General features: G+C 45.2%; 1 protein-coding gene across 1 annotated transcript in view; it reads right to left on the reverse strand.

Moving 5' to 3' along the window:
* Kif13a (kinesin family member 13A) overlaps window positions 1–13204 on the reverse strand; it is a 174980-nt gene that overhangs the window by 15645 nt on the left and 146131 nt on the right. The window contains 8 exon segments of the mRNA XM_078020582.1: window positions 823–975; window positions 1307–1399; window positions 2098–2274; window positions 2492–2616; window positions 5283–5338; window positions 7141–7267; window positions 8715–8814; window positions 10122–10160. Coding sequence (XP_077876708.1) covers window positions 823–975; window positions 1307–1399; window positions 2098–2274; window positions 2492–2616; window positions 5283–5338; window positions 7141–7267; window positions 8715–8814; window positions 10122–10160 — 870 coding nt within the window.

Consider the following 13204-nt stretch of genomic DNA (forward strand, 5'->3'; position numbering starts at 1 on the left):
AACATATGGACTCTGGAATCCAGCTGCTGGGGGTTTACATCTGACTTTGTGCCCTTTCCTAAGTCGCTGTGAAATCTGTGGCAAGGAAGCTGACTTTTCTCAGACTCGATGTCTTCATTTAAAAATGGGAATGACGACAGTTTTACCTTTGACAATTAAACAACGTGTCCCTAATGGTTTAGATATGAGGTGATCCCTAAAAGCTCATGTGTGGAGCATGCAAAAAAGTTTAGAGGTGGAATGACTCGGTTAGGAGAACCTTAAGCTAATCACTGCATCAAACCACTTGAATGGATTAACTAACGGTAACTGTAGGCGGGTTAGGTGTGGATGGAGGAGGTGGGTGGGTGGGGTGTGCCTTTGGGATTTACATTTGTCTCTGGCAAACCAGAGCACCACGTCCTGAGCTGCTCACCTCCTCCACACCCTTCCGCTATGATGTGCTGCTTTACTGTGGGCCCAGCACGATGGAGTTGGCCATCTGAGGACTGAGACCTTTGGAACCATGAGCTCCTCAAATAAAGGTTTTCCTCCTCTAAAACTGTTCTTGTCAGGATTTTGGTCACAGTGATGAAAAAGCCACCAGAGAACAGTGTCTAAATTATATTCCGGCACAGTGCTTGGCAGATTGGAAGTATTCAATGAAAGTTCGCGTTATCTTTACTTGGGACACTACTTTGTCCAAGTCCTTTCAGTAAGGACATTTGCCACAGGACTGCTCCTTCTCTGATAGATTTAGACAGGTGCTTGGTTACAAATTCGTCCCTGCTCCCTGGGGTGAAGGCTAGTGACTTCCTGTAGTCCAGCTATTCAGATACTCGCCTGCCGGAGCCGTTCAAGGCTCAGAATGTTCTCCACCTGCAGAACGCCCCGTGTGTACTTCTCGATGTACGTCTCTCCGTCGGACGTGCCCTCGTTTTCACTCCGGGCTGCCAGGAGAGCCAAGGTTTCCCGGTCCTCGATCTCCTCGGTTGCCTAAAGAGAGAGGAAAGAAAAGACAGTACTCACGTGGACAATGTTTTCATCAAAAGTGTGGTGAGACCAACTGTGGTAATCCCAGCAGTTCAGGAGGCTGAGGCAGGAGGATCTCAAGTTCATAGCCAGCCTCAGCAATAGCAAGGTGCTAGGCAACTCACTGAGACCCTGTCTCTAAATAAAATACAAAATAGGGCTGGGGATGTGTGGCTCAATGACAGAGTTCTTGCTTAGTTACTATGTACTAGGCCCTGAGATGGATCCCCCCAGCATTGCAAAAATAAATAAATAATAATAATAATAAATTGTTTTTAAATAATATAAATTGTACCTTTGGTATGTTGGAGACTATTTCATAGGTTACACCACAGGAATAAAATATATTTTTCAATGATATTCTCCTCTTCAAACTCTGTGTAAAACTCTGGCGGAAAAGAAAAGGATAGATTAAACTGTGTAACAAATACAGGTTCAATATTTTACCAACTGTAAATGCATTACGAATACTTATGTTTCTGATATATACACACAATATTCCGAAAAACAGGAAAAAAGGAAAACCCTATAAACTTAAATATCCTGTCTATACTTCTGAGGGACAACAGCATCCAGGAGTGACTTGGAGACCGCATTGCGGAGGGTGCAGCACAGAGTCTCTGTGGTGGTATTCCCCTCCCCTCTGCTAACTCCATGTAGTCTCTCCCTTTAATCAGACTTTCCAGAACCCCAGGGGGGGTGAGTTCTGCCAACAGCACTCTGAGATGTGACCTGGCCAAGTGGTTGCACAGGGACTCATCTGCAGTCTGTGTTTTGTCCTGGTTTTGTTACTCACCTGACTGGGCCTAAGACTTAACCTCTTAGTCCATGTTTCTACTTTTCAAACCATACAATGTCATTGCCAGGGTGATGGGTTTCCTCTCAGCCAAGGTGGCCAAGTGTCCTGGGGAGGACATTGACCTCTGAGGGCCTGGCGCCCAGTGATCTTGGAGAAATAACAGTCAGGCTCTCACCTGGCCAGTGTGGCCACATTCTGCACGTTCCCCGTATTCACACCGTGAGACAGGACGGGGGCAGAAGGGAGACGGGGACCTGGGAGACACAGCAGAGCGCCTCTGTTGCTACCTGTTTGTTGTAAATGTTGGCTGCAATCCGTTTCCTCAATACCAACTCCATGGCAGCCGGGTGGCTGAGCTGGACGGTGGTCTTCACAATCAGGTAAATTCTTTCATTCTGCGGTGTGACCCTGTTCAAGTGAACAGAGTCGTGTACTGAGGAGTCCCAAGAGGCGGTAGCTGAAACCTAGGAGGGACGGAAAACATGGCGAGATGGGAATAAGTTCAACTCGACCTAGTCAGACAGACTTCTTTCCTCACCTGTTCGGAACAACACAAATGGTCTATTTTTTGAAGTCCCCGCTCCTCCTCCCCAAAGCAGACCAGAGGGGCTTATCAGGAAGACCCCCCCTCCCCCACCGAGTGCTGATCAGAGGCCTCCAACAGACCTGGGGATCAATTACCTCGTCATCACTGTGCTTTATAATGGGCAGGTAGAAAAACTGGCTGCCATGCTCCTTGGGCAGGATGGAGTTCACGCCCGATGCGTGTGGACCCACGAGCTGCTCGTTGGCACTGAGGTCATCCGCTAACCAAGTTCAAGATTAAGGCACAGGATAAAGAGGTAGGGGAAAGATAGTTTTTAAGCAATCACCCAAAATTCAAAAACATATATATATATATATTTTCTTTTTGAGGTGCTGGAGATTGAACCCAAGGCCTGTGCATACTAGGCAAGTACGCTACCACTGAACTACACTCCCAGCCCCAAAATACACTTATTATAGAAAATGTTAACATGTGACATATTTTTTCCCTTTCATTCTCTATCCTCAAATTGAAATAGATACTCTAAGATCACAATGGCTTTAATTCCTTAAAAGTACAACTCTAGCCAGACGGGGTGGTACATGCCTGGAATCCCAGAACCTTGGGAGGCTGAGGTGGGAGGATTGAGAGTTCAGAGCCAGCCTCAGCAAAAGTGAGGTGCTAAGCAAGTCAGAGAGACCCTGTCTCTAAACAAAATAAAAAAAAAAAATAGGGCTGGGGATGTGGCTCGCGGAGTGAGGAGCGCGCACCTCAGCCATCTGGCCGTCTGGCCCGTGGGTCTGGGGCAGGTGGACCTCGGCAGGCTGATTGCATCTGCTAGACCATGTGAGGATCCTTATCACACAGGAAGAACATTTTCATGACATTTAGGTGCTTTTATATTCATCTCAAAGCAAAATTCGGAACTGGGGACGTGGCAGGTACCTCTGAGCAGACTCCTAGAGCAGGTACCACTGCCTCTTCCATCAGCCACTTTCCCCACTGAAATGCGGATATCTTTCTACAGGCCACCTCTGTGGTTTGGAAAAGCCTGCTTTTTGTTTGTTCCAACTTCCAGATCAACCAGAAACTCTTAGGATGCAGTTATCTGCTGACTTCTCCAGGAGGGGAAAAAAAAAAAAAACTGACATAGGTCTTCTGTTGCAAATTGCTTAATTATCAAAAAATTATTTTGCAAGCTGAAGGCTGATTTTAATTTGAAACAGGTGCTTAGGTCATGGTATTTGTGAATTCTTTGCCTATTGTTCCAACAAGACTAAATACATGGCAAGAATGGATGACCTTCAGGGTTTTTCAAAATGTCTTCCAGTTTCGGCCACTATTATGATAAGCACATACTAGACCACAGCAGTAAATTCCAAATATTTGTTGAAACTTGAAAAGAAAAAGATGGTGAAAGTCATATATATCTCAAAATCCTGGTTCGTCTTATAGCTTCATAGAACACGAAACACAAATCCAGTTTTGTAGCTAACCCTTTGATGTGATAAAGAAGCATAAAGACATGAAGATGGATTTCATACTGGGATAAACCATCAGAGTTTCTTTACAAATACACATTTTTATAAGTGTAAATTCATATTTTTGGATGAAAGGAGGGAATTTTCTCCTGGAGAAGGAAGCTGTTATTGACTTTCTCAAAAGTCTTGTGACATTTGCTATTTTAAGATTTTTTTTTTTTAATTCTTCTACAAAAGGAGCAGATTATGCAGCAGCTGGCCCTGTGAATGCACACCTACATTTGGTTGAAAGAATGGTAAAAGCAAACAGCATAGTCTGAGCCCAGTGATGGACTCCTATTCACCTCCCTGAGATGAGAGGCAGCTGTATGACATACAGTCTTAGTCATCTTTTTGTGGAGTCATATAGCACATAAGACTGTTTTCCAAGTGACCAAGGCTGGAAGAAAAGTAGCATGAGTGGTTTTAAGTTATTAAGAAGATATGATGGGGGATTGGGGTTGTAGCTCAGTGGTAGAGCGCTTGCCCAGTATGAGTGAGGCACTGGATTCAGTCCTCAGCACCACATAAAAATAAATAAATAGGGGCTGGGGTTGTAGCTCAGTGGTAGAGCCCTTGTCTGGCACATGTGACATGCTCAGTTTGATCCTCAGCACCAATAAAAATAAATAAATAAAATAAAGGTACTGTGTCCATCTACAACTAAAAAAGAAAATTTAAAATTAAATAAAATAAAGATATTGTATTCATCTACAACAAGCAAACAAATACATGATGGATCCTAATCTGTCTTTAACTTCAAGAAGTTTCCATATAATTCCTTTCTCCTAAGAAAAACAAAAATGTCTTATGGAGCACCATTTGACTTTTTTGGGGGGGGGGAATTTTACATTTCATAGTTCCATTTTTTTTTAATAAAATAAAAGTAACTCCCTTCAACTCCGATGGGTACTTGAATTTATTTATCTAGAGACAGGAATAACGTTCAGCTGGAAACGCTGGGACTCAGGTAACTTTCCCCACTTGGAACTGAACTTTCTTACCAGCAAATGGGTCTTTCTCAGAAACCATCCTACGCTTCAGAAGTAATATCAATGTTTCAGAACAACTGCATTAATATTTTTGTACATAATTCTCAATATCCCTAAAGTGGTGTGTGTGTGTGTGTGTGTGTGTGTGTGTGTGTGTATGTTGCTAAGGATCAAACCCACAGCCTCATGCATACAAGGCAAGTGCTTTACCACTGAGCCACATCTCCAGCCCCTAACTGTTCTTATTTTTTAAATTAAATATCTACATCTTTCCGTCAGTGATACTATCTGTCATGCTTACATACGTTTGAATGGACCACAATGTCACCAAGACACGGCATATGAGCAATTACAAAAGTGATTTACAGATCGAAGTAATGTGAGTCTGAATACATGACAAATTTTAATTAAATGTGGTGGCTCCTGGAACTTACCATTCAAATCAAGGAAGAGAACTGGTATGTGGGTTTCCATTCCAGAAGGTGGAATCCTAAATTTAATAACAAAATTTAACAATAAAGTATCTGTCTGCTATCTTGCTGGTTTATAAAACAGGGTCATGGAAGCAGAAGAGAAGCCCTGCGGAGAGGCAGGTTCTGTGGCTGGCCTAGTTTTACACGCTCACCTCCCTACAACCCAGTCCTGGGGACTACAGGATTTATGTGCAGGAGACGCCAGGTTTGTGAATTAAATGCAACCAACTGAAACAAAGGTTATCTGAAGACTTTCTAAAACTAATTCTAGTGATGGGGAGAAGGAACAAGGGTGTAGGTGGTGGTAATGAGATAGATCAGAGCTAGAGGAACTAGAGGAAGTGATCAAAAGGGCCAACAGCTCAGAGCCTGGAGGAACACACGAGGCGTGTGAAGGAGGAGGTCTCAGGACAAAGCCTTTCCTAGAACATGAGGGGCACAATCCAGGACCACATTTTGCAAATACTCAAGTGGCTCTGAAGTTTGAAAACATGTGAAATGGGGAAGACCCTGCTAAGGTGGAGGATGGTCTAGAGAGGGCTCTGAGAAACAATCAGGTCAGGAAGGAGCTGGCTCCCCCAAGGGGCCAGCAGAGACGGGTGGGGAACGGGATTCCAGCACCAGGCGGAACCCAAGGGAGAGACAACCAGTCACAAGTCATGCACTTGCAGACTCAGTTCTCCAGTCGCATAAAACAAACCTTGGAACTGGTTACAGCTCCATGCATCCACAGGCACGCAGACGATATCACGAGGGTTGCTGAGTGTGTCCAAATTACACTATCTGGGCATGCACATTTTGCACTCAAAGAGAATCAGTCTCAAGGGCATATTTTTGTAATTAGAGAATGAGAGCAAGAAGCAGCCCTACCATGTACAGAATGGTGGTGCAGCTATTTTATGTACATCGTAATCTACAAGGAAGGCTGTGTGAAGATAAGGTGTTTAACGTGCCTTCTCCCAACACCACACACACACACACACACACACACACACACACACACACACACACACACACACTGAAGAGCTAAAACCAAGAACTAAATCCCAAACTATTTCACTCCAGAGCTTTGGGTACCAGGCTATTTCTCAGGAGCATACCAAGCATTGATTATCAATCAAGTGATTGACTGACTACGTAGGCTTAAGTGCTTACTCTTTGCTAGTTACCAAAATAACACATACTAGGGAAAATAAGAACAAACAGGGTCGTGGATGTCACTCAGTGTCAGAGATCTTGCCTAACATGCACCAGGCCCCGGGTTCAATCCTCAGCACCCCAAAAACCAAACCAAACCAACAAAAAAGGCTGGGTACAGTGGCACACCCGGGTAATCTCAGCCAATGACTCAGAGAGGCTGAGGCAGGAGGATCGCAAATTTGAGGCCAGCCTGAGAAAATTAGCAAGATCCTATTTCAAAAATAAAATTCACAAAATGGGCCAGGGATATAGCTCAGTGGTAAACTTTTCTGGATTTGATTCCCAGCACTACCAACAACCACAAAACCTAAAAAACTGCCCTCTACACTCTGGGAATATTCTTGTTAGCCAACATGATAGGATTCCTAGAGAACAGAGTCCAAGTTCTCATTCAGAGGAATACAGGAGTGGCACTGGATTCTTGGAGGGTCAGCAATCTCTCTGGCTTCCTGCAGGAGGAGGCTGGCTGCAGTGGGAGAGAGCACGAGGGTTGGGTGGCCCTTCCCTGACAGCTCAGTTCCTTGCCATTCACTGTGATAATCCTAGAAAGCCGTGGACATGGCTCTTGCCACAGGCAGTGGACACCCACCCCCAGGGCACAGAGGGCAGGGGGCCTCACCAGTCAGCCGGGGCGCCGGGGATCCCACTGCCCGGGGCGGGCACCAGCACAGCATTCCTTTCCTCCGTCAGCCCCACCCACTGCTCCACCAGCCGCGCTTCCCTCTCCACATCGTCCTCTGTCTTGTCTGCAGAAGAAAATGATAGGATGGGTGCCCAGGAGAGGGAAGAGCAGCGTCCACACTGAAGACGGATGTGCACTCAGTGACACCCACATGGCTGACACATCACTGGGTCCCAAAAAAGGGTTTGCGGCTTTGAAGGTCAGGCCTGAGCATCGAGGCTGGGAGAGGCTGGACCAGCCCCGGTACCCACCACATGCCAGGAAAAGAAGGAGGCAGCGAGAGGACTTAGGTTCCTGGCACTGAAATATGGGAACGCCTTCAAAAGACAAGTCTTAGCTTCCTAATCTGTCACACAGTGGTGACTCAGGTCAGTGTGTTTCATGACCTTGCTGAAGTGATCAAATGAAATAATGGATGTGGCACATAAAGCTAGATACCATCTTATAAAGACAGTCAATTTAAGGACATCATAAACTATGCTTTGTAAAACTGTGTGTGTGTGTGCGCGCACTGGATATTGGATTGAACTTGGGGGCACTAACCACTGAGCAACATCCCCAGCCCCTTTTATTTTGAGACAAGGCCTCGCTAAGTTGCCGAGGGTAAAACTTTTTTCCTCTTCCTTCCTGCTTATTATGAAAAGGGACTTTATTGCTCTACTTTGGAACGCTCTTGCCATGATTCAATAATGGGGCTCCCCAGGTGTAGTCAACGTGAGTTTTCACAAGCGGGCTGAGCACATTCCCCACCAGACACCACGAGCTGAGCCAACATGTCTCCTGAGAGAACTCTGGCTGACTTCTGTATAAAATGGATTAACATTCAAGATGTGTGCGTTGGTGCTGGGTCAACCTCAACACGTAGACCATGAAGTCAGAGGGAGAGACTAAGGATTTTAAGAGCATATTTCTATTCCAGAATCCAAGTGGTGTGGTCAGCCAAAGCAAGCTGCGTCCTTGGGCAGCAAGGGAGCTGCAGGGAGCACCGTGACCCAGCTGAGGTCAAGGCTACTGCCCACCAGGAGCCAGGTGCCAACCAGCATGGTCTCAGAACCTTCAAGCTGCTGTGGACCCTTGACTCTGGCACCTGGCACACCTCATTCTGCTATATTGAGATCCATCACATTTTTGTTCATCGAAGCCAGATGCAAGGGGCTGGGGTTGTGGCTCAGTGGTAGAGCACTTTCCTAATGTGTGAGGCACTGGGTTCGATCTCAGCACTGCATGTAAATAAATAAAATAAAGGTCCATCAACAACTTAAAAAGACCCAAATGTGAGTTTGACCTTTAATGTGGCAATTTTATGACAAAGCTCAGAGATTTATGAAAACATCTTACTTTCAAATTCAGAGCCTTTGTAAACCAACAAAATATAATTAGATTCACAAGTATCTGTGTGTCTGTTTCAAGTTCAGAAAACAAAGATTCTTCTGTCTAATCAAGGGAGGAACACAACCTGCTGCCGATGCTCACAAGCACAGAAGTTCGTCCCGAGAGCTAATCGCACGTACCTTTCTTATTGCTGACTTTTTTAATCTGCTCATCTAAGTATTCTCGTCGTTTGATGAGTGCATCTGACCACCTCTCTCGGACGCAGTTTAAGTCTTCTTCCTGATAAGACGGAGGAAAGTATCTCCTATACAGTGCGTAGAACACCGTTTCTTTCTTTTTAAAAAGATGTTCAAATTGATCAGGAAACTTTTCATTAGAAAAAGGTCATTGAACATCGCTGGGTGATTAATAGGCAAGAAAGCAAAGAGGCCTCAGTAACACCGCATGCGGATCAAGGATGTTGGGATACAGAAATCAGAGCCCTGGATCTCCAAGAGGATAATGGTATAGAAAGCAAGATAAGCTCAAACCATACCAGCCGCTGAATGATTTTTATACTATGTGTGTGTGTGTGTGTGTGTGTGTGCATTTAAATGGTAGCTATTCACTGACAGATGTGCAATTGAAAGCAGAAGGATACCATGAACAGAGCTCAAATCACATAACACCAAGTGGAAAGGAAAATGTCAGGCATTTTCATAGTTCATAGTTCCATGGTCTAATAACATTTATTTTCTGAAATGCAAACAGGGAACCTTTTGAAGTTGCTGCACAGACCTCATGTCCAACCTCCACCATGAGTCTAACCAAGGTTCTTCCATGCAAAAACCCAACATGCATTCAGCCATGCTTGAAGAAATCCCCGAAGCGGCTGTCGGCCTTCGCTGGGACCAACGCGGCAGGAAGCGCGGAAAAAGCCACAAGACGTTAGTCAACGGCACTGCTGAGGTCCAAGGGGACACGGACATTGCCTGAAAAGTTTGCTTTGCCTAACTAACCGACTTTTCTGATATGGAGCCAGTTAGTGCTGGCTTTGCATGTGCATATATTTTTGTGCATTTCCAAAAGAAAAAGCTGAGATTTAAATCCTATAGGTTGTGAAAAAACTAAGCTTAACCCTAATAGGAGGAGAAAACTGGCTAAACAAAATGAAGTGCATGAATGTCTCCCATTTTTCTAGCCAGTGAAGTCTTTTTAAAAGTAAAGTGGCTTATTGGAAAAATGCTAGTTCCTTGGATGTGGGAGGCACAGTGCATTTCAGCCTAGGAAAGACTACACTCTGGATGGAGAACTGCAGGTCTTATTTTTAAGTGATAATGGTCTTGCCTAGCAGGGCTTTATAAGCTAGTGATTCCAGATGGCAGAGCACCAAATACAGTATTGGGTTTCAAATTTTGAATTAACAGGGAAAATAAGAGAAACAGGACCGCACCCCTGATTACACAGAAAGCAAATATAAAGCAAGTGAAAAACTGCATATTCTGGCTCCCTGGTCCTCCTTCCTCCTCCCTGGCTTCCACTTTGCAAATGCTGGCAATTAGCAATAGCTGTGCCCCATGCCACAGGATTGACAGCAGTAGCAATACCTGGTAACTATCCATATCATCACCATCCTCATCATCTCTCTGGTAGGAAAAAAATAAACACAAAGGACATGCATTTTGTTTCTCAAACAGCACACAGGGAAAATAATTCTTAGAGCTTAACATACACATTATAATGGACGGCTCACACAACGTCAGCACAACAGAACATTTCATTGAATCTCAAAAAGGGTTATGGATTTAATTCTCTTGTCTAAAATTTGAAAGATTCTGCCCCCCCCCCCCGACCCCCTGCAGTCCTGGGGATGGAACCCAGGGTCTCACACATGGAAGGGAAGCACTGAGCGACATCACTAGTCCTTTTTAAAAATTTGAAACAGATTCTCCACTAAATTGACCATGCTGGCCTCCAACTTGCAGTCCTCCTGCCTCAGCCTCCCAGGTGACTGGGATTATAGGTGTGTGCTATCACACCTGGCTTCTAAAGAATTTTTAAAATATAGAGCAGTTATTTAAAAACAGAACTCTCTCTGATGGAGATGGAAGCCAACACCATTGGGCCAGGCCTCATACCAAAGGACAGGTAATATGTATTTACAGCTAGGCTAACCGAGATCTGGGGTGGGCTGAGGGAGACGGAATTGAAAATCTGTGAGGGACTTGAGAGATTCTTTGTCCCAATCTTGGTTTTGGTCAGGAAGAAACTAAGACCTGTAGGATGAGATGAATTAATCCTGGAAGCCAGGCTGGAAGCTGGGCCTCTGTCTCCAACCTCAGTGGTCTTTCCTGCACCCACCCTTACATGGATAAACACAAAGTACCAAGGTGCAAACACAGGTTTTTGTTTGTTCGTTTTATTTTATTTTGGTGCTGGGCATTGAACCCAGAGACACTTTACCACTGAGCTACAACTCTAGCCCTTCTTGATTTTTTAAATTTTGAGACAGAGTCTTGCTAAATTGCTAAAGCTGGCCTTGAACTTGTGACCCTCCTGCCTCAGCCTCCCAAGCAGCTGGGATAACAGGTGTCCACCACCATGTCCAGCAACAAAGAAGTTTTGATTAAGACAATTTTCCTGAGAACAAGATCATAAAAACCCAATTTATAACGAAATGCTTTTCATTAATAGAAGAGATATTAACCTAAAAGTGTTTTTAAAAAGAATTATATTCACATTTATACTTCAAAATACACTACACTTTTTTTTTGAAGGTCTAGTAACCATCATTACCAGTTATATGACTACCTTATTAAATGTAAGCCTAATCTTGAAAAAATTTACCTTAAACTGATGTTGTGTTTGTGTGTGTGTGTGTGTGCGCGCGCGCGCGCCTGTGTGTGGTGTTGGGGATTGAACCCTGAGCCCTGCCCACACTAGGCAAGCATTCCACCATTGTGCCACATCCCAATCCTTTTAAAAAATTTTTGCTTTCAGACAAGGCCTCACTAAGTTGCCCAGGATGACCTTGAACTTGCACTCACTGGGCCTTAGTCTCCCCGAGTCAATGGGGTGACAGGAGCACTCCACCACACTTGGGGAGTGTAAGCTAAGGAGGGACTTCCCTCACCTGAAAACAGGCCAGAGTTTTCGTGATGTGACGCCACTGGGAAATGAGTACACTCTGTACTGGCCCCTGGCTACTGAATAGGAATTATGAAATACTATGTCCACAAAAGTTAGTAGCCATGACCTTGAACATGGCAGCAAAGGGAAAAACAGCCTGCAAAGTGACTACACTTTTCATTAATAGAAGAGATATTAACCTAAACATCATGACAGTTTGGCTGGGTGCAGTGGTGAACAACTATAAACTTGACTAGGGAGGCTGAGGCAGGAGGATCACAAGTTCAAGGCCAGCCTCAGCAACTTGGTGAAACCCTAAGCAACTTAATGACAGCCTGCTTCAAAATAAAAAACAAAAGGGCTGGGGATGTGGCTCAGTGGATTCAATCCTTGGTATCAAAAAACAATTTTAAAACCAGTCACCAGCATAGCTGGTGCTATGCTTTTTGTGTGTGTGAATGTGTGTGGCTGGGGAAGGAACCCAGGGCCCCAGACAGGCTAAGCACACACTGTATCATTGAGGTATACCCCAGCCCTGGTACTATATTCTTCAAGAGAATACAGCTGGGCGTGGTGGGTGTATGTCTGTAATCCCAGCAGCTTGGGAGGCTGAGGCAGGAGGATCACAAGTTCAAAGCCAGCCTCAGCAAAAGTGAGGTGTTAAGCATCTCAATAAGACCCTGTCTCTAAATTAAAAAATACAAAATAGGGCTAGGGATGTGGCTCAGAGGTTAGGTGTCCCTGAGTTTAATCCCCAGTACCTACCCTCCACCACCTCCCCGCAAAAAAGAGAACAGAGCACTGAGAAAAGGCTAATGGTTTAGAGTTCACATTTTGATTAAAAAAAAAAAAGTCAGTTTTAACTCAAGAGGTTGAGCCATTCTAAAAAATGCAGATGACCAATCCTTACAATCTCCCTGAAATGGGGACACTCAGCCAGTTGAAGATCCATGTTTTGTAAGGTCACAGTTTAAGACACACAAACTCAATGGTTCATCTAATATCTGAGATTTATTAAGCCACAAAGTTTTGCTGCAGAAACAGACCTCAGAGAATTATCGTCTTCACCATTTGGGACAAGGGGGGAAAAAACCCCTCAGTTTTAAAATTATCTGGCGAAGGCGACGACTTGGCAGAGCTGGAGATTTCGAGCCTGGTCTCCTGACCCCCAGGTCTCTGCTCACCTCTACCAAGCCCTGCAGTGGCCCCCGGAGCTGACGACCAGGTGAGGGACTGAGCTGGGAGGAGGCTCCTACAGTCCACCTCCCTGCCCAGGCCAGCGGAGGTCGGGGGAAGCCACCCCCCAGAGCCTCACCCTCCACCCTGGAGCAGCACATGGCACTCGGGGCTGGAAGGACGCGGGAAGGCGGGGTCTGGCGACGCCATCCCTTCTCAAAGCCCTACAGTCTGTGCCCTGATTTTGAGCTTTCAGAAAAATCTGTCTAAATGCCACGAAGCCAAAAGGGTCTGAGAGGGGACACGAAGCATTCGCACGCGGCAGGGCTCCGGCTCCGGCTCCAGACAGACCATGAGCCGGGAGCACGCGCCCTCCGTCTGGCCG

This window comes from Ictidomys tridecemlineatus, chromosome 8, assembly GCF_052094955.1.
Source record: "Ictidomys tridecemlineatus isolate mIctTri1 chromosome 8, mIctTri1.hap1, whole genome shotgun sequence".
Taxonomy (NCBI): Eukaryota; Metazoa; Chordata; class Mammalia; order Rodentia; family Sciuridae; genus Ictidomys; species Ictidomys tridecemlineatus.